At 31.5% G+C, this 27,826-nt stretch overlaps 2 protein-coding genes across 3 annotated transcripts in view; both read right to left on the bottom strand.

Moving 5' to 3' along the window:
• The window catches only part of LOC143254022 (HEAT repeat-containing protein 1-like), a 61,584-nt gene extending 45,148 nt beyond the window's left edge, over positions 1 to 16,436 (bottom strand). The window contains exons 1-12 of one of the 2 annotated variants that reach the window (XM_076508737.1): positions 16,323 to 16,436; positions 15,129 to 15,214; positions 13,069 to 13,281; positions 12,505 to 12,669; positions 8,707 to 8,938; positions 7,260 to 7,352; positions 5,022 to 5,110; positions 4,093 to 4,286; positions 3,293 to 3,414; positions 2,881 to 3,045; positions 1,575 to 1,725; positions 9 to 148 (exon numbers count right to left, since the gene is read on the bottom strand). In XM_076508737.1, the coding sequence (XP_076364852.1) occupies positions 9 to 148; positions 1,575 to 1,725; positions 2,881 to 3,045; positions 3,293 to 3,414; positions 4,093 to 4,286; positions 5,022 to 5,110; positions 7,260 to 7,352; positions 8,707 to 8,938; positions 12,505 to 12,669; positions 13,069 to 13,281; positions 15,129 to 15,193 (1,629 nt within the window). In that variant the 5' untranslated portion in view covers positions 15,194 to 15,214; positions 16,323 to 16,436. The remainder of the gene's footprint in view (positions 1 to 8; positions 149 to 1,574; positions 1,726 to 2,880; positions 3,046 to 3,292; positions 3,415 to 4,092; positions 4,287 to 5,021; positions 5,111 to 7,259; positions 7,353 to 8,706; positions 8,939 to 12,504; positions 12,670 to 13,068; positions 13,282 to 15,128; positions 15,215 to 16,322) is intronic. The other variant, XM_076508738.1, reaches the window with a different exon arrangement.
• Positions 16,437 to 19,853: 3,417 nt separating this feature from the next.
• On the bottom strand, positions 19,854 to 25,339 carry LOC143254025 (HEAT repeat-containing protein 1-like). The gene is made up of 4 exons (XM_076508742.1): positions 25,204 to 25,339; positions 22,983 to 23,136; positions 21,427 to 21,643; positions 19,854 to 20,001 (listed from the first exon to the last, which is right to left on the bottom strand). The coding sequence occupies exons 2-4, from the start codon at positions 23,122 to 23,124 to the stop codon at positions 19,854 to 19,856; spliced, it is 507 nt and encodes a 168-aa protein (XP_076364857.1). The 5' UTR covers positions 23,125 to 23,136; positions 25,204 to 25,339.
• Positions 25,340 to 27,826: the final 2,487 nt, after the last annotated feature.

The raw sequence follows: 27,826 nt of genomic DNA, 5'->3' as shown, positions 1-27,826 counted from the left end.
TGTCTCACCTTGAAAAAGTCCATCAGAAGCTTCTGAGACCTCTGCTTCATGGCTCCCTTACATGATGCAGCCAATTCAGTTACCAGGTAAAACAGTTGAAGTAAGAGGCTCTCGGTAACAGAGGAACCCGGTACAAACCATGAACGTTCTGTAAAACAAATAATGGCAAAATAAAGAACTTTGAACCCACTGAATAAATTGTGCTGTAAATCAACTCCCAAGTGTAAAATGTAAACTTAAATTCCAAAAATAAAGTAGTAACACAGCATGTACAGAGGAAAAGAAATTATGTAACTGTGTCGTTGTTTTTACATCTGTCATAATATACAAAAAATTTCGAAATGTGCACACTTTTAAGTTAGCCATATAGCTACAAAGACAAAAAGACTGCTATAAAAACTTAAACACTGACTGAACACTAAAAAAAAATCAGTATTAGTAAATAAGTGGTAGTTGAAAGATAATAAAGGCTCTGGACAAGCTGCAAGCTTTCACATATTGATACATGTGTTATAATAAAGATCAGAAAGCTGAAAGTAAATAATGAAATACAAGTAACTACAGAGACAATGCAATCAAGAGGATGTTATGGTCAAAACATGGAGATGGATAAGTTGTATTTTACAGGAAGACCAAACAAACATTTTCAGAGAAGCAACTTTCTGGACCTTTGATGATAAATGTAACTAAATATGTCAAGAGTTCACCTGTCATACAAAAACACAGGTGGCATTAAAAATACTGAGAAACATGTAACAGAATTGGTTAAAGACAGGATGAGTTGGCAAAGGTTAGTTGATGCCTTATGTTCCATTTGGAACAGAGAACAAAGGTTTGTTGATGCCTTATGTTCCATTTGGAACAGAGAACAAAGGTTAGTTGATGCCTTATGCTCCATTTGGAACAGAGAACAAAGGTTAGTTGATGCCTTATGTTCCATTTGGAACATAGAACAAAGGTTTGTTGATGCCTTACGTTCCATTTGGAACATAGAACAAAGGTTTGTTGATGCCTTACGTTCCATTTGGAACATAGAACAAAGGTTTGTTGATGCCTTACGTTCCATTTGGAACATAGAAGACCATGTATATTTACCAAACAATTTACTCAGACTAAAAATAAATAAAATAATAAACTGAACTTCAAAGAAATTGTTTTCTTAATGCAATATAAGCTGTGATGAGGACATTCAAAAAATATCTCTACATTTATGTAAAAGAATGATGCTTTCACACAGAAGCATTGGTTAAAAAAAACTTCCTCAACATTAAATACAACCTTTTTTTAAAGTCTGAACCACCAATAAAATCACTCAAAGTCAGAGATGACTGAAAAATGCATGTTCCCCAGCCAACCACACCCTTCAATTAAACACAATGTTTCCTCCCCCAGTTTTTACAATATTTCAAACTGCAATACTTATAATGGATCACAAAACACAAATAAATGAGAAATACATTTGTTTCTCACTTGGTGTTTTCAAATTACAATGGTATTAAAATAGCAATATACTAGTGGACTCCTAAACATAAGGAACTGAATATTATCATCAACATATTGTTTGTACAACTTACCCTTCAAATGTTCTCCACACTCCACGCCTTGGATAATAGAACCAAGACATTTCAAAATGGCTGATAATGGGAGCTTCTGCTTCCTCAGAGCTCTTAGGTTTAGTTCAAGTTCCTTTTGCTCATCTGTTTCCATTTTGTCTTCTGTAAATATCTAGAAAATATGTTATACAAAAAAACTACTAAATATCAACCTATAATATACATTAATTGCAAACCTCTTATATTCTCTATATAGATCAGAATTACACATACTAAACCGATACAAAATAGAACTGTGTTACCCACATAATATGACAATTGTAACGATCATGACTGTTATAAATTATGATAAAACAAACAGTCCAACAACCAGGGCTGTTACAAATTACAATAAAAACAAACAGTCCAACAACTGGGGCTGTTACAAATTACGATAAAGCAAACAGTCCGACAATCACGACTGTTACAAATTACGATAAAACAAACAGTCCGACAATCACGACTGTTGTAACTTACGATAAAACAAACAGTCCGACAATCACGACTGTTGTAACTTACGATAAAACAAACAGTCCGACAATCACGACTGTTGTAACTTACGATAAAACAAACAGTCCGACAATCACGACTGTTGTAACTTACGATAAAACAAACAGTCCGACAATCACGACTGTTGTAACTTACGATAAAACAAACAGTCCGACAATCACGACTGTTGTAACTTACGATAAAACAAACAGTCCGACAATCACGACTGTTGTAACTTACGATAAAACAAACAGTCTAACAATCATGACTTATAAATTACGATAAATCAATCATGACTGTCATAAGCTGTTAGTTAAACAAAATGCTCAGTATCTATATAGACCAACAAACATGACTGCAGTAATCTCAAGAACAGTAACGTTGCATTTTCTATGAAGCAGAATGAAAATATTCTACACAACCATTATGAAAAGTTAACAGTAAATACAATGTTGATGTAAAACCAGCTAAATATTCATTCAAAGCAGTGCACTGTTTTATACTAAAGAAATATTCATGAAACAAAAATTTGTTAATCTGAAATTAAGACTTCCAATGACCCAACTTTAATATTATCAAGGCCTTATTACTTCTCAATGACCACTAGTGTAATCTGTGGATGTTTTATTAATGGTGAAACTTTTCAACTTACAAATAATTTGTTGTTGTTTTTTCAAATTGTGATTAAATATTTAAACTTTGGTACTGGTCAACATTCGTATCTACACTAAGGAAAGGGCTGGACTGACCATCTGGTCATTTTAATTATCACGTTTTTAATTACTATCATTTATAATACCTTTTCTTCTTTCAGCCAATTACTAAATGAAACCACAATCTTGTATGAAGCCTCCACTTTCTTATTTAAAGAAAATGGTGACACAAAAGCACAACTGAGTAGCTGACACACGAGATACTTCATGGTGGTGTCTTCTCCATCAATGGCTCCTAGCAGAGACTCAACCTGTAGATACCAGATGAACAGAATAATTATTTACTGATTTGATAATGTTATTTTACAGTACACGCAGGTAATATGGTATAGCTAATACATAAGGTAATATTAAACAGGTAATGTGAATTTTTTCAAGTCAAAGGTGAAAAAAGATCTTCTTGCTTTATACGTAACAAGTGTTAAAAGATGAAATGTTGTGATTCAAGTCAACACTTAACATGAACTTTCAAAGCAACATGTGTAAAGAACAACGTACCATTGTTTCTTTATCTGAAGTCTCCATTTGTTCTACGTTCTGACCAAGAAGTTGCAAAACTGTCCGACTGAAGTCCACAAAAGTGTCTCCCGCTTTGCTCTCTTCAAATGTAGAAACAATTTCTTCACATATAGAAAACCACAAACAATCTATTTATGATGGTAATGTGTACAGACACGAATCATGCATAGTCAAAATGATTAAGTTTAGGAAGACATAAGTGAGAACATATTAGATATACCAAGTTACTAAAATTATTCAGTTTTCTTTCATAAAATAGTAAATATAAAACAAAAAACATTAATCAGTAACCTAAATATTGATTTTTACCATTAAACAAAAATAAGTAAAGAATTATAATTATTCTTATAAAAATTGGTGTAAGGTATAAAAAATAAAATAGAAATAATTTAAAACAATTACAAGTTGATTTAACTTGACCTTTGATCTGTGACTTCCAAAAGATAATCCGGTCTAGAATTTTGTATTTAGTATCTATTATAAAATTTTAGTCAAAATCCATCCATCCAACCTCAAGCTATCATGTCCACAAGATCCCTCCCCACTAGTACAGTGGTAAGTCTATGGATTTACAACACCATAACCAGGGGTTCCATTCCCCTCAGTGTACTCAGCAGATAGCCCAATGTGGCTTTGTTATAAGAAAAAAACACATACATGTTCACAAGACTGGAATGGGTGGACAAACAGGGTGGGGGTGGAAGGACGTACAAATGACCACTTCATTAAATATTCAACAACTTACAAGCTCATAAAATAGTAATACAGACATGACTAACCTTCCCAGATGCCATGTAGGAGAGAATGTGATGATGCAAGAGAAGATTGCAAAACACTTTTTGCTAAATTTATTTCATGGTTATTCACTGCTACTATCAACGGCAGTACATCAATGAAAAGTTTAGTGTGACCAGCACCCGGCCTGGTACTTTTAGTAAACAGAAGTTCAAGTGCTTTTGCCCTCACTTGACACCTACATAAAAAATTGATTCAATTTGAAAGTTCCCCATCTATTGAAGAAAGACACTTTTATTCTAATGCCTTATTTCATTACTTAAAACAAAACAACTAATTGCTTGTAACATGTAATTTACTAAGGCTTCCAAGACAATTATAAAAAAAATGGCAAAATGTTACTTCAGACAGATTTATCAGTAATTTGTGATGTTTGGGAAAGAATGTATTGATTGTTACATTCCAGGAACACACACAATTCACAAAGATTTGGTAGTTTAAACAACTTTAAAATATTCAGCAAAAAATAAAAGAAATCCAAAACATAAATGAACAATGCAAGGAAGAAAAGTTTTCAAATTTTCTAGTTTTAAAAAGTAACACTAGTTCATAATATGTAAAATCTTTAGGGTAAAATATATAAATTAAATTAACAATGCAAGGAAGAAATGTTTTGCAATCTTCTAGTTCTGAAATATAACATTGCAATTCAGAGTATGTAAAATCTTCTTGATAAAATTAAGTTTTTCATGTTTGATTTTTAATTGATCAAACATCCAACTACATCATTTAAATTTAATAAAAAGAGTTTGTTTTGTTTTCAACATCTTGTATTTGTCTAATTAAACATTTCCACCAGTGGAAACAATGAAAACTCTCAGTAGACTAGAACTTGTTAATCAGATGACCAGTTAGTAAAATACATTTTACAATGCTCAAGCATGTTTAAAATCATAATTATAATTCAATTTACCATTTTCTATGATTGTTATTTGGTTGTTTCTTCACTATATTCATCAATATAGGTGTAATGTCATCATCTGATAGGTAGGTAGTCAAAACCTAAATTAATAAAATGTTTCTATTAGACAATGATATAGGTTTTACCTTCTCCAAAACACACATTTTATTATATAAAAAAATTCTCGTATCAAAAGATTTGCTGTTGAGTTTCTTAGGTTATCATAATGTAATTAGACACCTCACCCTACTCACGTAAAGTTGCTGATCTGGTACATAAGAGCTCTTGCTCTAAAAGGTTCTCCTAAGTTTCAAACTTTCAGACTGTCTTTTATATTATTCTTGATATTTGTTTCAACTAAATAATCTAAAGTTTAAAGAATTTTAAGAGAATAAGAATATGTTAGCAAAATGCTGAGTTTTGTAATTTTTTTAATCATCATCTTCCAGAAATAAAATTATATATAAAACTTAACAATTTTGTAACCCAATCATTAATTTCTGTTTCTCTGTTACCATTAATTATACCAATTTTGTTTTATAAAGGATTTTAAACCCATTTTGATACATCCTGTGAAAAAAAGTACAAATTGTGTATCAAGCAGTACTAGGCGAAAGACAGAACAAACTGAACAATGCTGCACTAAGCCTTAAGATATGGTAATGGTTATCACAATGCACTAGGCTTAAAGGTATACAGGGTGGCCAGTAAGTCCCCACCCATCCATATGTTATATTCAATTACGCATGTATTATAATTTTTTTTTTTTTTTGAGAGCAAACTGTTTGAAACTGGCAATATTAAGGATGCACCTCGTTCAGGAAGACCAGTTATACGTAGAGAGTTGTGCTGGTGTGGAAGAGTCAATAATTAACTGGATACATAAGATATATGGATGGGTAGGGACTTACAAGCCACCCTGTAAATATATAAAAACACCAGCTAGTGTGACATAGAAGTTGTGACAAATGACATCAAATTCTAAGCTTGAAGTTTGAACAATGGGTGTCAAGCTGCACTAAGCCTAAAGTCATAACAAAGCATAATGGCTACATTAGGCTTACCTTCTATTCGTTAATAAACTATATTGTGTCTCTTAAAGTAACATTTATTTCATGTCAGATACAAACAGCAAAGTGATGTAGAGGTCTGATTACTTATTCAGTTGCTGACATTAATTAATATTTGCTTGATTTAACATAAAGCTGAAAAACAGCTCTCTGTGCAGTGTCCAACAAGGTGACTGAATCTCAAATTTTAAGGTAATCTAAAAACTTACAGCTCAAAGCTATAGTTTTGCACACCTCTGATTTGAAATACAAAGGGAAAAAATACAGGTCATAAGAAAAAACGTCAAGAGTTTAAAAGATTTTTATTACAAATATTAGGTTATGGTTCAATTATAGTAAATTAAATCTAATCTTATCTGATTAATTACAAACTACAAGCAACAAAAATAACTAATATTTACTCATTTCTAAATTTATTTCTTAATGTTTTCTTCAGGTTTTATTTTTGTTTCTTTTAAATAACACTATAATAAACAATCATAAAACCACCAAAAGAAGCCATAAGACAACAAATTAGGCTTAGAATGTCACTGAAACAAAACCTGGTTTTTCATTTTCCCTTGTGTTTTACTTAGCTGAGAGTATTTGTTAACTTTTTTACATGTAGAGTTGTATCATCCTTTTATTATTTTAGCCTGAGTCATAACTAACAACCTATAACTTTAATCCTAACCTACAATTTATCCCTAACTCCACTTACCAGCTTCTTCAACACACTTTATTCTAAACTTTTCATACACTACTTGTTGGTTACAGTTCTTAAATAATACAGAAGTTACACACACACAAAAGTAAGTACTGTAATTAATCCTAAAAGGTATTCGATATTAAAATTAAAACAAATTTTTGGCCTTCTTACTTACTACTACATGTTATGGTATAAAATAAATATTGAGGCTGTTTAGTCTGAGACCTCCACAGCTACAGTTTACTTACCATGTAAAAAACATACAACAAATAATTCAGATTGTCTTCATGTAATGCATTAACTAGTCAGTGAATGTTTAATAAAAGATACATAAAATTCTTATGGTGGTTGTATATAATTTTGTATGACACATAACCTATACAACTTTTAGTTTCTGCAAGATGTAGCTCTTATAATAATAGAAACATCACTTTGTAAAAAGGTAATGTTAAAAAACTAGTTAATATTTAATAATCTTAAAAAAATTCTTACCTTTCTATACTTTAACACCTTTGCTACAACTATAGGACTTTCATCTGCTAATCTTGACTGTAGGTTCTCACTAATAAACTCAACATCCAGATCCTAATTAAAACCAAAGAATGTAAATCTGGAAGAACATTCTTTTCAGTCAACACATTTTGTTATGTATTTTAATAACTAAGTAGTTATCATCTTTACTTAACACAACTATTTAGTGTTATGTTATTTTTATATATAAACTTGAAGTTGAGGTTGGTCCAATTTCAGGAAAAAGAGGTGTTGTGTGTCATGGATACAGTCTTAACTTGCAATGCTTAGTTACACCAGTATGATGTACAGTCATTTTGTGTTTCAAAGTCACGTCTAGTAGACGGCCACTCCTTATAAAATATTCCTTAAGCCTTGAGAAGCTTTATAGAGAAAACACATCTGGCAAGTCCAATGGTTTATTAGGCCTCAGGTATTCACCTATACATATATAACCACTACTAGTACTCTTTATTTAGTGGTCACCACAGTTTTAATATAAAACTACATCATGCTAATAAAACTCCAATTTCAATAAAACATCTAAAAGTGTAGGTCAACTAAAAACATAATTCAATTCTACAAAGCAATTAATTCATTTTACACAACTATATCTTTAGGCCTAACATTATTCACTTGGATAAAATTTAAGAAAAACCAAAGACACTCCAGATAACTATAAAAGAACATATTTTTATTTAAACCAACATTTTGCCTTTGTGATTTTTTAAGGTTAATATATGTAACTTTTTGATATTAGAGTATTCATTAAATTATAAAACCGCTTGTTATGTTCTTTCCTTAACTTTTATCAAACTGTTTGAACCCCTCCAGTATGCACCACTAATTTTGACAGACCTACATTATTTAATTTTGTTTAAATTAAACAACACTTTTCTAGTGTTGGATATCAAGAATTGTGCATGTACTCAAATGTAGTCATCCTTCTTTTCAAATAACTAAACAAGCCCTAAAAGTTCCAGAACAAATAGCCATTTGTAGAATTTAGCACAAAACTACTTAAGGTTTATTTATGCTAGTGGTCCCTAGTTTAGTAGTGACAGACATGATGGAAGGCAGCTAGTCAATCCCATCTCACTAGACTTAATACAAAAGGTGAAAACTAAGCTAATTTTTCCATCTCATGTTGGTCTGATATTAAAACTAATTGTGATAGTTTCTATCTACAAAATTTAGGACTTTTTCTCCTGTTTATTTCTATAAACACTTTCAAAACAAACAACAAAAAATGTTACGTAACTTAACGACACTCAGTTTTTACACGTAAACAGAAACCTGGAATTCTCCGAGATATAATCCATGCCAACCAAACTTTTAAAACATCAGTTCCTGATATCTTAAGGACTTCTTTGGTTTGAAATTTACTATATTTAAAGTTTTAGAACTCTATTAATTGCTGGTAACTTACAGATTTCTTTTTATTTCTCTCTGAAACTTCACATGCAAGTGTTTCTACTGCTAACATCCTGATATTATCATTAGGATGGTTTAAGCCTAAATACAGATTTGCACTTCCACCAGGAAGCAGCTTATGTTTGGATCCAGAAAAATTATTCAGTAATTTTTGAACGACAACTCGTTTTTTTGTTGGGACATCTTGAATAAATTTTCCAACAGCCTGGTCAAAACAAACAGGATACCTGGAACAAATAATAGAAAACTTTTTTTTGATTCAGAAAAGTAATCTATAGACTAAGATATGTAATAACACATTTCATTCTGAGCATGCATGCTGATAAAGCAATCTCCTATACTGAGACACACCCCATACTGACAAAATAAAATTTTAAAGGGTATTCATAAGTAGCTCAAAAACACTTAAAAATATTCCCCCAACAACAGAATAATTGATATCTAAAAAATAAAGAGAAACAGAAGTACTCACTATACAGGGTGTTCCAAAAGTCACATGCAATCTCTTTTATTATTTTTTTTTACTTATTTATAAATTTGCTTTATAGAAAATTGGATTGAAGAAATGTTTTGAGCTAAGCAGCACTGGGGCTACCTGCTGTGTCCATTACAGATAATCAATTTCAAATTTTAGCACTGAAAGTCCATCAACTCACTGTTGTCCCACCAGTGATATGATGGTGATCTAGACATGACAGTCATGTAATCTACTGATTGTGAGAATATTCTGTAGTTGTGTGAAGATATTCACCTGATGTGATTAGCTTTTGGAAAACCACACACAATATCGGTAAGAAAACATATGACAGGCAAGAAAAATAGTAGAAAACACTAGATTACAAAATCATCTGACAAGAGATGTGATGGTAAACACTATACAACAAAATCATCTAACAAGAGACGTGATGGTAAACACTACATTACAAATCATCTGACAATAGATGTGATGGTAAACACTACATTACAAAATCATCTGACAATAGATGTCATGGTAAACACTACATTACAAAATCATCTGACAATAGATGTCATGGTAAACACTACATTACAAATCATCTGACAATAGATGTGATGGTAAACACTACATTACAAAATCATCTGACAAGAGATGTGATGGTAACACTACATTACAAAATCATCTGACAATAGATGTGATGGTAAACACTACATTACAAAATCATCTGACAATAGATGTGATGGTAAACACTACATTACAAAATCATCTGACAATAGATCTGATGGTAAACACTACATTACAAAATCATCTGACAATAGATGTGATGGTAAACACTACATTACAAAATCATCTGACAATAGATGTTATGGTAAACACTACATTACAAATCATCTGACAATAGATGTGATGGTAAACACTACATTACAAAATCATCTAACAAGAGATGTGATGGTAAACACTACATTACAAAATCATCTGACAAGAAACATGATGGTAAACACTACATTACAAAATCATTTGACAATAGATGTGATGGTAAACACTACATTACAAAATCATCTGACAAGAGATGTGATGGTAAACACTACATTACAAAATCATCTGACAATAGATGTGATGGTAAACACTACATTACAAAATCATCTGACAATAGATGTGATGGTAAACACTACATTACAAAATCATCTGACAATAGATGTGATGGTAAACACTATACAACAAAATCTAACAATAGATGTGATGGTAAACACTACATTACAAAATCATCTGACAATAGATGTGATGGTAAACACTACATTACAAAATCATCTGACAATAGATGTGATGGTAAACACTACATTACAAAATCATCTGACAATAGATGTGATGGTAAACACTACATTACAAAATCATCTGACAATAGATGTGATGGTAAACACTACATTACAAAATCATCTGACAATAGATGTGATGGTAAACACTATACAACAAAATCATCTGACAATAGATGTGATGGTAAACACTACATTACAAAATCATCTGATAATAGATGTGATGGTAAACACTATACAACAAAATCATCTGACAATAGATGTGATGGTAAACACTACATTACAAAATCATCTGACAATAGATGTGATGGTAAACACTACATTACAAAATCATCTGACAATAGATGTGATGGTAAACACTACATTACAAAATCATCTGACAATAGATGTGATGGTAAACACTACATTACAAAATCATCTGACAATAGATGTGATGGTAAACACTACATTACAAAATCATCTGACAATAGATGTGATGGTAAACACTACATTACAAAATCATCTGACAATAGATGTGATGGTAAACACTACATTACAAAATCATCTGACAATAGATGTGATGGTAAACACTACATTACAAAATCATCTGACAATAGATGTGATGGTAAACACTACATTACAAAATCATCTGACAATAGATGTGATGGTAAACACTACATTACAAAATCATCTGATAATAGATGTGATGGTAAACACTATACAACAAAATCTAACAAGAGATGTGATGGTAAACACTATACAACAAAATCTAACAAGAGATGTGATGGTAAACACTATACAACAAAATCTAACAAGAGATGTGATGGTAAACACTATACAACAAAATCTAACAAGAGATGTGATGGTAAACACTATACAACAAAATCTAACAAGAGATGTGATGGTAAACACTATACAACAAAATCATCTAACAAGAGATGTGATGGTAAACACTATACAACAAAATCATCTGACAATAGATGTGATGGTAAACACTACATTACAAAATCATCTGACAATAGATGTGATGGTAAACACTATACAACAAAATCATCTGACAATAGATGTGATGGTAAACACTACATTACAAAATCATCTGATAATAGATGTGATGGTAAACACTATACAACAAAATCATCTGACAATAGATGTCATGGTAAACACTACATTACAAAATCATCTGACAATAGATGTGATGGTAAACACTATACAACAAAATCATCTGATAATAGATGTCATGGTAAACACTACATTACAAAATCATCTGACAATAGATGTGATGGTAAACACTATACAACAAAATCATCTGACAATAGATGTGATGGTAAACACTATACAACAAAATCATCTAACAATAGATGTGATGGTAAACACTACATTACAAAATCATCTAACAAGAGATGTGATGGTAAACACTACATTACAAAATCATCTGATAATAGATGTGATGGTAAACACTACATTACAAAATCATCTAACAACAGATGTGATGGTAAACACTACATTAACAACAAAATCATCTAACAACAGATGTGATGGTAAACACTACATTACAAATCATCTAACAATAGATGTGATGGTAAACACTACATTACAAAATCATCTGATAATAGATGTGATGGTAAACACTACATTACAAAATCATCTAACAATAGATGTGATGGTAAACACTACATTACAAAATCATCTGATAATAGATGTGATGGTAAACACTACATTACAAAATCATCTGACAATAGATGTGATGGTAAACACTATACAACAAAATCATCTGATAATAGATGTGATGGTAAACACTACATTACAAAATCATCTGATAATAGATGTGATGGTAAACACTACATTACAAAATCATCTGACAATAGATGTGATGGTAACACTACATTACAAAATCATCTGACAAGAGACATGATGGTAAACACTACATTACAAAATCATCTGACAATAGATGTGATGGTAAATGTAATTTTTGTAATGTCGATCATTCACTTTCCACAAACTGTCAGACAAACAGTATTTAGCCTACAAAAAATAGTACAGTACAAACCTCCTCTCTAAACGTTGTAACAACAATCCAGCTTTCTTGATTAAAGGGTTCTGCCATTTCTGAGATCGAGACGGTTTCTGTAGATTTACCTTTATTAAATGCTTTTGTTTTTGTGCTCTACCAACATCTTTTGTATACATCTTCATAAAATATTGCAGTATTAACCTGAGAGGAACAGTAAATATTATATTAACAATATCTCATGATTCAAACTAGTACACAATATTTGTTGTATATCATACCACTTTAGGCTGTGACTGGATGGTGTTATTACCAAGTATGCTCATGGATTTGAGGTTACAATGCACTGCACTAAAATTACTGTAATTATGAGAAAACATTATATCTTTACTAACAAAAACGTCTTTATTTAATTAGAAACAATGCAGATGAATGTTCTTTTTGTGCAAATTTAATTACAGCTAAGCAAATATGAATATTCTAGAACATACTTCCAGTAACTGAAGACAGTTATAGTAACCCTACAGATGTAGACATTACATATTCCAAAACTGTCAAACAAAAGTTTAACTAGCCAAGAAAAAGTATAACAGTTGTCCTTACCTCACCAGGAAAGACGCTTCTTTACCCTCCAGATCTACAGTTTTTATGAGAGAAGAGAGTAAACGGCGTTTTTTCACACTTTTTGCAGTTTCTGACAAAGATGCAGGGACCAACTTTTGGAAAAATGGTCGAAGAATAGGTCCAAGATGATATTCGTGACACAAGTGCTCCAAGCTCCCAATTACATCCTTTGAACACAAGGCCAGAAATCCTCTAAAAGTGAACCAGGTGATGTTAGTCAAAAATGATTGGTTTTCCTTCATCCGTGCACTTGACACTTGGAAGTACATACTGTAAACTAGTCATACTAATGAAACTAATAGTATTATTTCACACTTAAGAAATTCAGCAGATTAGTTTGGGAATGAGTTCTTCATAAAAATGTTGGAAAGAAGTCATTAATTGTAGTTACCTGACTTCCACAGGAACATTAATGTTGTGAATCAATATGGAATGTCATCAAAATTATGAATGCTTAAACAGTTTATAGTTATTCAAACAATGAATCCTCTGATACTTTTTACTATCACCATTATATTAGAAGTTTACCCATACAAGTGAAACACAGATGCTTTAACTCAAATACGAATACTTTTAGTTTTAACTTGGCTGTTTATTAAGGACAGAACATGGTTGTGATCTGCAGTCCAGACTTCTTAGTAAATAATAGTAATCTGTAAAAGTCTTTAAAACTAAACTTTATTAAAAATTGAACCAAATCTTTGATCTACATGCCTGCATTGTAAGTTCTGCACAAAGCTAAACAAGGACTATCTAAACTAGAAGACAGCTAGTTAATGTCACCAACACTTGGGCTACTCTTTTACCAACAAACAGTGGGACTGACTGCCTCTCACAGCTGAGGGGGTAAACATTTCAGTTAAGAGGATTTGAACCTGTAATTCACAGATTGTGAGTGGAGCACCCTAACCATCAGGTCTTAAAAACAAAGTTACTTAATTGAATGTTATAAGGATTTTAAGTTTAATACACAAACCATTAGTAACAGATATGTAACTTAATATAATCATGTAATAATATTGTGTGTCTGTAAAGGGTAAAGAAATGTGTTTCAGAACAGTTACTATATTAATTACATTAGTTGTAAAAAGCCAATTAAAATCAGCACTATAAAACAATAAAGTATTTAATATAAATTGAGCCTTAAAATTATTTCAAAATTCCCTTGCAAAGTATTTCAGTCATTACCTTAGTCATAATAGAAATAGTACATGGTGATAGCAACCAAAAATGTTGGGTATATCCCATCTAGCAGAAAAAACACAGATGAAGAACAAGTTAACAGTCATCAAGTTATTGATATGAGACTCAACTCTGCACACTCATTGGATTCCTGCTCCCGATAACTTCAAGAGTTAAGTTTCATTTTACTTATCACCAGATGTCATCTTTTTCTTATTCTTATTTTAACTAGAGAGAGCAGTCACCTTCCCACAATTATCTGCAGGCAGTGAAGGGTGATATAGATGTGGGACATTGTGGGCTTGACTCCCACATCTTGCTCTCCTAATTTATATTCTTCTTATGTGAGACTATCAAACTGGAGGTTTAGACTGACAGACAGTGTATTCCCACTGCAGTGTGGGTCCTGCTTCTTCAGTCACCTCCAAAACCTAGGATACATTTTATAATCCCACGTTGTAGCTTGTACCCTAGAATCTTCTTAAAAGATGCAGCGTACTTTGTATAATTTTAATGTGTTTTGTTTATGGCTTACAAATTTATGGTTATAATATAATTAATGAGAAGTTGGGATTTGCTGTTTTTAATGCAGTCCTTCCTCATAATTTTCTTTTCTTACTTAACTCCACTTAAATATAATTATTTAATCTCATTAAAATTATATATATTTAATTTGTGTTACAAAATTTAGCTTTTCCCCAATCAACAGACAATTATTTTCAACAAAAGACAACTTTTAATTTTAAATTTTTATTTTAGTAATTCTGACGTGTCTTCTCAGCCAAGTAAACTTAGCATTTATCTTAAGTTTCGTCCTATGTAAATTGTTTTGATCACAAGTAACATAGAGTACTTACAGACGAGGAAAACGGCGTAGATTCTGGTATTGAAAGATAACTAGCAAACAAACAAAACCTTGCATTGTCAATTCAGGCTGCAGATGCTGAAATTATTAAAAAAAAATTTAAATATTAATTTCAAACTTAAATTAGGCATAACAATATTATTAGGGTACAGTATATAGTACCTTGTAATTATATCATACAAACTAAAACTATAAACATCTGGTTTATTAAACTGATATCCATTACAATGTTAGTGAAAACTTAAACCACCAGCATGCTGTTCTGAGACAACCAGTAAACAACTCGTGTTCTTAATTGAAGGACACAAAAAATTGTAGTTTTTACAGCTGCTAAAGTGTCTCGTGCACAGAGCTTTCTTAATATTACTGTTTTGTTCACCACCAAAAAGAGTAAACACGCTGACTGATTCTTTGTTTGCTAAAGTAATTATTTTAAAAGGTTTACAACAGCACGTTAGCCACAATAGTTCAAAATTTTAAATTTCAAGAGTCAATGGACAGTGTATTATCTACCAAAGTTATAAGTCACTATTATAACAGTACAACAATATAATGAAGATTACAGCAAATTACGCTCACCAACTAAGCTGCCATGACAACAAATATACAATAAACAAAAGCTTAGGTTTAGAGGTAAAGATAAGTATCTCAAATAAGACAACCTGTCCACACTCTCATACAACTTGTTGCTCATAAATTAACTCAAATAAGACAACCTGTGCACACTCTCATACAACTTGTTGCTCATAAATTAACTCAAATAAGACAACCTGTCCACACTCTCATACAACTTGTTGCTCATAAATTAACTCAAATAAGACAACCTGTGCACACTCTCATACAACTTGTTGCTCATAAATTAACTCAAATAAGACAACCTGTGCACACTCTCATACAACTTGTTGCTCATAAATTAACTCAAATAAGACAACCTGTGCACACTCTCATACAACTTGTTGCTCATAAATTAACTCAAATAAGACAACCTGTCCACACTCTCATACAACTTGTTGCTCATAAATTAACTCAAATAAGACAACCTGTGCACACTCTCATACAACTTGTTGCTCATAAATTAACTCAAATAAGACAACCTGTCCACACTCTCATACAACTTGTTGCTCATAAACAATCAACTGTTGATTAGTAACAACAGTTCACAAACAAACATAATATAACTTATCACCTTGCTAATCTTAACAACCAATTTCTCGCTAATGATGACATTAGGTGAGTTTTTCGCATCAATTGACACAGTATCATGTAGGTGGCAGCACAGTAGTCCTTATCACCACTCTTCAATCCCTTCAGAACAAAAGGAAGTAATGTTGCCACTATCTCTTCAGTCACTTTATCTGCATACTCCAGAGCCCCCAAAACAGACGACATGTAAAAAGACGTAACAGTCCGGTGTGCTGGGTGCGTTTTTAGTTGATGAATCTACAAAACAGGACAGGACTTAAATAAACTTAATATTTAATAAAGTTCTTATTTATAGAGTTCAGAATGCAATGTTTCATCAGCTGTGTATCCTTGCTGTAAAACATACTTCTGGCCTTAAAATCAATAATATCTCAATATTCAGCAGAGATTTAGGTCAGTCCAAAGTACATACTCTAAATAACCAATACAAACAATTTTTGAAATTAAACTATAATAATACAAACAAAAATAACAAAACTAAGAATATTTAACATTCTAACTAATACTGTTAATCAAAGTAACATTAAAGGTATAACAGAATGCACCACAGTGAAGACAAACACACTAGTATTCAGCCCTCAACAGTGTTTAAAATCTTACCAATAGATACCTACACTTCTACAGGTAACCCATCATTATTCTAAATGTCTTACCTCAACAGACACCTACACTTGTAGAAGTAACCCATCAGAATTCTAAATGTCTTACCAACACACACCTATACTTGTAGAGGTAATCCATCATTATTCTAAATGTCTTACCAACAGACACCTACACTTGTACAGGTAACCCATCATTATTCTAAATGTCTTACCAACAGACACCTCCACCTGTACAGGTAACCCATCATTATTCTAAATGTCTTACCAACAGACACCTCCACCTGTACAGGTAACCCATCATTATTCTAAATGTCTTACCAACAGACACCTCCACCTGTACAGTTAACCTATCATTATTCTAAATGTCTTACCAACAGACACCTCCACCTGTACAGGTAACCCATCATTATTCTAAATGTCTTACCAACAGACACCTACACCTGTACAGGTAACCCAGTGTAAGTAACACCTACACCTGTACAGGTAACCCATCATTATTCTAAATGTCTTACCAACAGACACCTCCACCTGTACAGGTAACCTATCATTATTCTAAATGTCTTACCAACAGACACCTCCACCTGTACAGGTAACCCATCATTATCCTAAATGTCTTACCAACAGACACCTACACCTGTACAGGTAACCCAGTGTAAGTAACACCTACACCTGTACAGATAACCTATCATTATTCTAAATGTCTTACCAACAGACACCTACACCTGTACAGGTAACCCAGTGTAAGTAACACCTTCACCTGTACAGGTAACCCAGTGTAAGTAACACCTATGAAATGGTTTAAAACTCATGAATTCTTCTTCCCGTATTGATGAACATAAATCTATGTTCATATTCTTCATGCTTTAACTTCATGTTGTGTTATATTACATTTTATATGTTTATAGATATAAAAAAATCTTTATACACAAGACTAGTGTTTCAATTTTATTTTCAAATAGCACACAAGTTTTACTGGTAAATCCTTGGATTGAAACTCACTTTGTTATATCACGACTTAAAATAAAACTATGTGGTCTATTTATAAGATTGTTTTCATAAATTTTGCACAAAGATTGGTGAGGACTATCTGCACTAGCCATCTCTAATTTTGCAGTGTAAGACTAGAGGGAAGGCAGCTAATCATCACCACCCACCACCAACTCTTGGGCTACTCTTTTACTGACAAATAGTGGGATTGATTGTAACATTATAACGCCCTCAGGGCTGAAAGACTGAGAATTTGTGGTGTGAAGAGAATTTGAACCTGCTACCCTCAGGTTTCGAGCTGAGCACCCTAACCACCTGGCCAAGCCATGCCCACTTACTGCTAGGCCACTGAAAGATAAGGAATGTTTTTATGAGAAAACTAAATCACATGCGAATGATAATTTCTGGGATATTTCTAATGGTGAGGTGTTGGTTTATTAGAAAGTAATTATGCCTCAGAAAATTAGAAGAAAGAAATTTAAACAAAAAATATTTTGAACTAAAACAGTATTTTCTAATAATGTTTGGGAAGACAACTAAATTGATAAAAAATAAAAATAATTTTCATAATTGTTTAGCCTTTTGGGTTATTCTACACAATATGATGTATAAGGTTTTGTAACCTTCTATTCTTCTGTAATGCTAAAATTTCTTTTTAAGAATTCTAACACAAATATGGTAACTGGAAACAGTTTAGGCTAGTGAAAGTGTGAAACACAGTGAACTTTGTTTTTCACAATTAACAAAATGTGTTCTAGTATGTTTTCAGCTCTATGGGAAACAAAACCAATAATTAATATCCAGAAGATAAAAATTGTTTTTTTTTTAATGTGATCCTAATGAAGAAATAATGAAGCAAACATATAAATAAAATAAAAAAAATCCTAAAATTTGAGGATTTCTATTAATCCTTTACTAATAACAAGAAAGACTTCCTTGCTATAATTAGTACAGAATTGTCTTGAGAAGAACCAAAACTGGTGCAAAAGTGTCTTTGTGTGAACACAAATTATTTTAACAGTGTTAATTTTGGTTCTTCAAAAAGGGTCTACATATCTATAAATAGAGCCAAAGGTTTAAGAAACAAAACAAAAAACAGTTTTTACCTTAAGAGTTTCTGGAACAAGATTGCATATGAATTTCATAAAACTGATATCTTTGTAACAATGGTTGAGTAGAGTGACCTTAGGAAGAGGAACTCCAGGTTTCTAAAAAAAGAAACAAATCATATATTGTTGGAGTAACACCATACAGCTAGAAAAGCAACTAACATCATATACAGCTCAAATTATCCTTCTCACAGTTACCCTTCTATATTAAAGTTGATATACAGCTCAAATTATCCTTCTCAAAGTTACCCTTCTATACTAAAGTTGATATACAGCTCAAATTATCCTTCTCAAAGTTACCCTTCCATATTAAAGTTGATATACAGCTCAAATTATCCTTCTCAAAGTTACCCTTCTATATTAAAGTTGATATACAGCTCAAATTATCCTTCTCAAAGTTACCCTTCCATATTAAAGTTGATATACAGCTCAAATTATCCTTCTCAAAGTTACCCTTCCATATTAAAGTTGATATACAGCTCAAATTATCCTTCTCAAAGTTACCCTTCCATATTAAAGTTGATATACAGCTCAAATTATCCTTCTCAAAGTTACCCTTTCATATTAAAGTTGATATACAGCTCAAATTATCCTTCTCAAAGTTACCCTTCCATATTAAAGATGATATACAGCTCAAATTATCCTTCTCAAAGTTACCCTTCCATATTAAAGTTTTAATCTTGTTTTTTTCTTTGGTTCATACTTTTCTCTCAACTGACAAAATGTAATTCTGTAAACATTATTATTTAACTACTACTTAAACTAATTGTTACTGGCTTTATGATCTTACACTAAGATATAGAACATGTAGTAGCTTTATACCTGCAAGGGCTTCAACCAGTGCCAACGACTGGTAGCATCGTTCAGGTTAAGAAGCTGGATTACTCGTACAAAGATGCGAGTCTCGTGGTACGGCAGAATACAAGCAATTAAATCATCCACATTGTAAACATGAATGTGAAATCTGAAAACAAAACCAGAACCTTGGAATGTAATTACAAACTACAAGTAAGAGAAAATTATCAAAGATAAATACTAGTTAATTACTAGTTGATTTTACAGTTAAATAAGTCACCTAATGAAAAATTACATTCTTTTTACATAAGTTATAGGATAGAAGTTTTGGCAAACACTTTAGGTAGTGTTGATTTCTTATTTTCACACCAATTAAACTTAAAACCTAATACAACTATGATGGTTCAATTAAGTCCTTTATCATTGGTAAAGCAAGAATTCAACAATTTAACAACCACATGTAATAACTGTTAGTAAAGTAAGAAATGAATAAATTAACCACATGTAATAACTGTTGCTAAAGTAAAAAATGAATAAATTAACCACATGTAATAACTGTTGCTAAAGTAAGAAATGAATAAATTAACCACATGTAATAACTGTTGCTAAAGTAAAAAATGAATAAATTAACCACATGTAATAACTGTTGCTAAAGTAAGAAATGAATAAATTAACCACATGTAATAACTGTTGCTAAAGTAAAAAATGAATAAATTAACCACATGTAATAACTGTTGCTAAAGTAAGAAATGAATAAATTAACCACATGTAATAACTGTTGCTAAAGTAAAAATGAATAAATTAACCACATGTAATAACTGTTGCTAAAGTAAGAAATGAATAAATTAACCACATGTAATAACTGTTGCTAAAGTAAAAAATGAATAAATTAACCACATGTAATAACTGTTGCTAAAGTAAAAAATGAATAAATTAACCACATGTAATAACTGTTGCTAAAGTAAGAAATGAATAAATTAACCACATGTAATAACTGTTGCTAAAGTAAGAAATGAATAAATTAACCACATGTAATAACTGTTGCTAAAGTAAGAAATGAATAAATTAACCACATGTAATAACTGTTGCTAAAGTAAGAAATGAATAAATTAACCACATGTAATAACTGTTGCTAAAGTAAGAAATGAATAAATTAACCACATGTAATAACTGTTGCTAAAGTAAAAAATGAATAAATTAACCACATGTAATAACTGTTGCTAAAGTAAGAAATGAATAAATTAACTGTTGCTAAAGTAAGAATATGAATAAATTAACCACATGTAATAACTGTTGCTAAAGTAAGAAATGAATAAATTAACCACATGTAATAACTGTTGCTAAAGTAAAAATGAATAAATTAACCACATGTAATAACTGTTGCTAAAGTAAAAAATGAATAAATTAACCACATGTAATAACTGTTGCTAAAGTAAAAAATGAATAAATTAACCACATGTAATAACTGTTGCTAAAGTAAAAAATGAATAAATTAACCACATGTAATAACTGTTGCTAAAGTAAAAAATGAATAAATTAACCACATGTAATTACTCTCAAATACCTTTCATGAGGTGAAAACAAAAGATCTCACCTGTGAATGAGCCACTCGAGTGCCTTGTGTGCAGGTCGTAAAAGAAAATAAGGTGACACAAGCACAAGGAATTTTTTTATTGCATTATCCAGTTGTAAATTAACTTCCTGTGTTTTTACGGCACGCTCAAAGGTCTTGGCTGACTCGTTAAACAAACTTTGTTCAAATATAGCAAATTCTGGCTCGATTAACTCAAGCTCTTCCAATCCAGTAAGACCTACACAGGAAGAGAGAGAAAGAAACCCTTGTTTCAGAACTATATTAGTGTCATGAGTTATCAAACAAGAACCTTTTACCCTTATAGCTCATCTTTAAGCAATTTGCAACAAAAAAAATCATTCTATATAAGAATCTGGTGAACCTAATATTCAGATATACGTTTTGGGTCAATATGACCCGATGAAACTTCACACAAAATATAGAGGCCTGGAACTGATACAGATTTTCTTTGCATACATTTTACTCTTTTCCATCCATTATTAGAAGGTTGTGTAAAATCATTATAACAAAATCAGAGTTATCATAATGTAATGGCAAATAGTTATGGGTCAAATCAACCCAAATTATAATAAAACCCAAATCTCTTCACAAGAAACTAAAAAAAATCAGGTTATAATATTAAAAAAAAGTAAACATCTCTTTCGAAATTAATGCCCATGTATATATAATAAAATATATAAACAGCCTTTCATAGTTTTTATAACTCATAGAAAAACAAAATCTTGAAAGTCTATGCAATTCCTGTAATATATTTTATAGTTTTTTCTCAGTAAATACAACTTGTTTCTTAAATGTACATATTTGGTTAAGCTCTAATAAAAAACTATTTAATTATTATAATTCACATGAAAATAGGGTCTGGTTATTTTATTATAATGTAGCTTGTGATATATACATCCAAGACTTGGATCTCGGAAACAACTACACCAGTAATCACCAGTTGTAACCAAGTAATATTTTTAAAGCTAAGCAGTATTTTTATATCTGAGCAATAGTTAAAATAATTGAAATTTCCACAAATATTATATGTTTCAAATTAAACCAATAAGAATAACAAACAATAAATTTTCAAATATAAAACAGTATAAAAAGTGAACTTAAAAATATTTGTCTTTCTTCAGTGAAAATCTCATGAGTGTTGCAACATAAAAACAAAGCACTTTTATCAATAACAACATCTACAAAGAAACACTTCAATAAAAATCTGTGATGTAATGTTGTGATGATAGCTCATTTTTAAACTAAAATTTCAATAAAATCCTTTTCCTCATGGATGTTGAACATTACTGAATGTCAAATATGAATACATTATTGTAGAAGTGACAGAGAATTTCAGAAAAGGCCATAGGTCCAATAGCCTTTCATAGGAACTAGCATTTATACCTGCTCAGATGATTGGTATTTCTGGTAGTTAGTATATCATAATAAAACATATAAATAATAAATTACTGGTTAACTGAAAATTAGAAATTGTGATAGTCAATAACAATGCACAGTTCAGTTGCTGCAAACAATCCATAAACACATTTATATACTTCATGAAATACTATACATACCAATTGCAAAGATTGTATCCCTATCATAGGAAGACGCTTCCCTTGGGTCAAAAAGAAGTGAGGCTTTAACCTTATCCTCAAGAAGGATTGTTGTTTGTGGTACGGCTAGTTTCTTCAGTTGCCGAGCAAGTGAAGTGGTCATTGTCTTATCTTTCTAAGTCATATAATATACATAATCAGTTGGTTTCCATGAATAATGCATCAACAATGATCAAACATTGTTGAACAGATGCCAGACTTTGATGACATCAAATTAAAAAGATGACCACTATAATAATTTTCTTTCCAATCAAATTTTGCTGTTCACATTAAATAGTTTTTCTTTACTACTTATTATTTTATTAGATTTTTTTTATTCTAACTCAATTAAAGTAACGTATTGTAAAAACTTGGAAAATTCAAAAAGAGTAAGCGGAACCTCTCGAACAAATTTCCATCTGTGTTACAATGTTCATAACCCACATAAATAAAGATTGTAATAAGTTGATCAGTGAAACACAACATAAAAATGTTGGAATTTTTAAACAGCACAAGTTCAAAAGACTAAGTGAAAGTCAATATACTTGAATTATCAAACACTGTAAATCAATTACCTTGGAATCAAAACAGGTAAAGTTAATTAAAAATACAGTAAAAAAGAATGAATAAACCCGCATTCAGTGTAATAACTTAGTAGTAACACAAGGGTCTGTGTGAAAGTAAACCTGCATTCAGTGTAATAACTTAGTAGTAACACTGGAGTCTGTGTAAAAGTAAACCTGTACACAGTGTGATAACTTAGTAGTAATACTAGAGTTTGTGTAGAAACATGAATATTTGCACTTTTGATTTGCTCAATCAGTAAAACCATTTTGATGATTAAATCCAATACAAACACGGTTGTATGGTCACAAAGTATAAAGTTAGCAAGAAATATTTCACACTTATATTCTTGAAAAAGACAATCTTCTACTTTGTGAACCTGATGATGACCAAAGAAGGTCAAAACATTGTTCGTGCCTCTACATAAAAAAATGTTCTCCACCCATACCAGCCATTTATACATAAATTTCTCTACAAGTGGGTTTTCTCATCATCATGGATCATCTTCTACTTTTTTATTAATGTAACATAAAACATGTAATAGATTGAACTGAATATTTCATCTTTTAAAAACAAGTTTTAAATTTTATCATGAAAATTTAATTTTAATGCAGATAATAAAATATAAATATGCTGGATATCAGTAACCAAACAGTATTATTGTTTCAACAGGGAATACTTGATGAGTATGTCATCTACTGGTATGCTTCAGCCTTCATGTTCACTGTTAATTAGATGATCAACATACTAGAAGAGGCAGGTGGCTTTATCCTAAACATTAGCATTTAATGTTCTAATTTCTGTGTAATCTTAAACATTTCCAGTCAGTTTTTAAACTAAACAAGCTTACGCTAGAGTGAAACTTCACTACAACTTACCTAAATACATTAAGAAGTGCAACACACATTCTCCATAGAATTTTCAGAACTGTTACAAATTTCATGTTTTTCATAAAACCTTAGAGTAGATATGTTGAAATAATAGTGCTAGATCAAGCTGGCCAACATTAAAGATCTTAAAATGAAATTTTTTGTTGGAAGCAATTCCTTACGTAAGGACAGAAAGCTTCATTAGACCATAGCATCACGCTCTAGGCTGATGAATGATCAGTTGTAGGTTGACCATAGAATGAATTTGCCATACTTAAATTACAACTTATGTAACCCTTTTGAATGTTATTAGTTTCTCTTATTTTATTCTTTCATTTCTCATAAATGTTATTTGTTTATCAAAAACTGATTGGGAACATTTTTAACATTGGTCTGGTAATTTTGTCATATTACTCATTAGTTCCACTCTACGCCTAGCAAAGTAACCAGCCTTTGTAAAATTGAACAAATGAATTGAAATATATGTACAACTATACAAGTGAGATAACTAACAATGAATAGTACAAGTTCATGTCACTGAACAAACTATTAATATATAACAGTTAAACTGTGATTATCCAATAATTATGCATTGTATTACAGTCTATAATACTTATACTAATGTTACTATTACTATTAGCACTAACAGTATACATCAACTTCTAATATCAATAATTTAGTTCAATACATAAATTTTGATTACATTATTCATTATTCTTTTCTTTCTTTTTTAACTTTACTTTAATACTTACCAGAATATTTTTACTTACAATTTCACTGTTGTCTTTAACTTCTAATATTTTTTTTGTATTACGTAAGTCTCAATCAAACGTTAACACTATTTTACAACAGAGAAAAAAGCACGTGGACTGACAAACGTCGTATAGTTGAACCATTTCCACCATTAATATATGATAAACAAAATAGCACTTTGTTCACATATGTAATTATTACGATTTCGTACTTATTGCTTTTATAAAAAAAAAGTGAAATATAAAAACAATATTATTCTTGATCAAAAACAATAGATATCCCAAACGAAAAATATATGATTTGAAATATAATTTCATTTTTTAAGTTAAAAGAGTAATTTGTAACAACTTTAAAATTACTTATGAAGGTTTCAGTTTTATATAATACGAAACTAGTTATAATTCGTATTTATATTTTGTAATCATGGCAAAGGTATTAAGATTATTTTTCTACCGTCTTTAGTTTTAACTAAAAGAAAGGCAACCAGTCAATAACGCCTTACCATCCACTTAGAAATTGTCTGCCACTCTTAAAGCGCACACACAGCATGAAATGAAGAGACCATTTTGTAGTATCATGCAGAATCTAACCAGATTCACCTGCACCAAAATCAAGAGCTCTAGCGCAAAACCAAACTGCGCCTAACTAATGAAAAAATTGAGGTCTGTTTTGCTTTTATTTTACCTTTTGCTGCATGATTGTCTTTCCTTAATAATGGTGTCACTAACTTCGAGAAAGAAATTCGCCTTAGAAAGTAATTTTAAAACAATAAGATAAATATCTTTACCATAATTTTATTCTAAAGTTTGTTTAACGATTTTTTCAATCAATGCACCTTTGCCGTTAGAAACATAAACAATACTTGACTGTAGTTAGGTATATATTTATTGCATATGTGGATTACAGTGACAAACATATAACATGTTTTACGTTAGTTTCACTTTAGTCGACCATTTTTCAGAGTTAAAAATTAATATTTGAATGAACAGGGAGACATTGGATGGAAGAAATGTTATTGTTGGGTAAGTATGAAATAAAAAGTATATACCACAGTGTCATATATTGATTTATTGTCATAAGCTTATAACTCTCATTATCTAAAGAGAGCTCTCACTTGTTGATGTTGTTATCTTAGTATTAATTACACTAGATTGGAAGTCACGTGCTTTTCTCCATGCTTTAGCAGCCACCATTATTACGTGCTGAACTTTCAAAGCCTGCTTTTTGGACTGACAATCAAAAGGCTATATTACCTCACCATCTATAGCCATTTTCTAATTAAACTAACTGTTTGGATAATTTTATTATTTAATTTTAATAAATGTGTCAAGCCTAAATGATCTAAACCAGGGGTGTGCAACAGGCGGCCCGCGGGCCACAACCCGGCCCGCCAAGCCATTTAGTGTGGCCCTAGTTGTTGTAATCTAACCATGTGGCCTGATCTGTAATCCAACGCAAATGGAATATTTTTAAAAGCATCGATCCTACGGGATTCCCAGGCTTCGACTCGACAAACTTCTAAAATTATCTTTGCTAGAGAGGAGCAGGCCGAATTTGATTGGTCGGCCTCCTTAGGGCATGAATAGGTGACGTGCACTAGCACTATTGTCTACGACTCAACGTCATGTCCTGAACCTCGCCTTCGCTCGCTGGCGACAATTTTCCCTAACCTTTGCTGTCCGTCATTCATTATTGGTGAAAATTTTATTACCTTTTACAGTTACTACAAGAGATTGAAGGTAAATTGATTATTATTTAGTATATTGTTGTGACTTTACTGAATTTATTAAAATTTTTGCTTTCAGATGCATCTGATTCTATGTACAGTGTGACCTCGTTATTCGCGGGGTTACGTTCTTTACCCTCCGCGAATAGCGAAAACCGCGAATATTGGACGCAGTTTTAAAACGTATATGTATGCGATTATATACTATATGAAATGCTTCCCAAACACTAATGATACTTATACTCATTGATGCAGTAATAATGTAGCAATATTGCATACTGTTATGTATTTCACTAAATTGTACCGTGCGTTACCGGGCTGTGCTTTGCCGTTTGCGTTGTTGGGGAAGCTGAGGCAGTCAGCCAATAGCAGTCAATCTTGTTTGGTGAAGACGACAATTGATAAAACGGCTTGATTGAGTAAATACAACAGAAATCTCCTCGAAAAGCCCTTTCAGTCTCTGTGACCTACAAAACGCAGTTCGCGCATAACCCGCGAATATGCGGGGCCGCGAATGGCGAACCGCGAATAGGCGAGGTCACACTGTATTTTGCTATTCTCAATTAATTTAAGTACCGGAAGGCTATGATCGGGATGCCAATTTAGAAACATGTGTTTCTGTCCATAAGAGGTTCCACGTGTAAATAAATTCTATGTTTTTTTCTACTTTGCTATTTTCGTGAGAATAATTTTTGTTTTGATTTCAGGGCTAGTAAAATGTCAGCAGTTAAGAAACGAAAAATTGATGATGAGGGAAGGTTATTCAACAGTGAATGGTGCACAAAATATCTTGTTGTCCCACATAATCAAGGTGTTGTCTGCCTCGTCTGTCAAACTACAATTGCAGTCATGAAAGAGTACAATATTAAGCGACATTACGCAACTAAGCACTCCTCCCAGTTTGATGAAATTGT

This window comes from Tachypleus tridentatus, chromosome 6, assembly GCF_004210375.1.
Source record: "Tachypleus tridentatus isolate NWPU-2018 chromosome 6, ASM421037v1, whole genome shotgun sequence".
NCBI lineage: Eukaryota > Metazoa > Arthropoda > Merostomata > Xiphosura > Limulidae > Tachypleus > Tachypleus tridentatus.
Note: the sequence above shows the minus strand (reverse complement) of the source record. Positions and strands in the feature narration are given on the sequence as shown.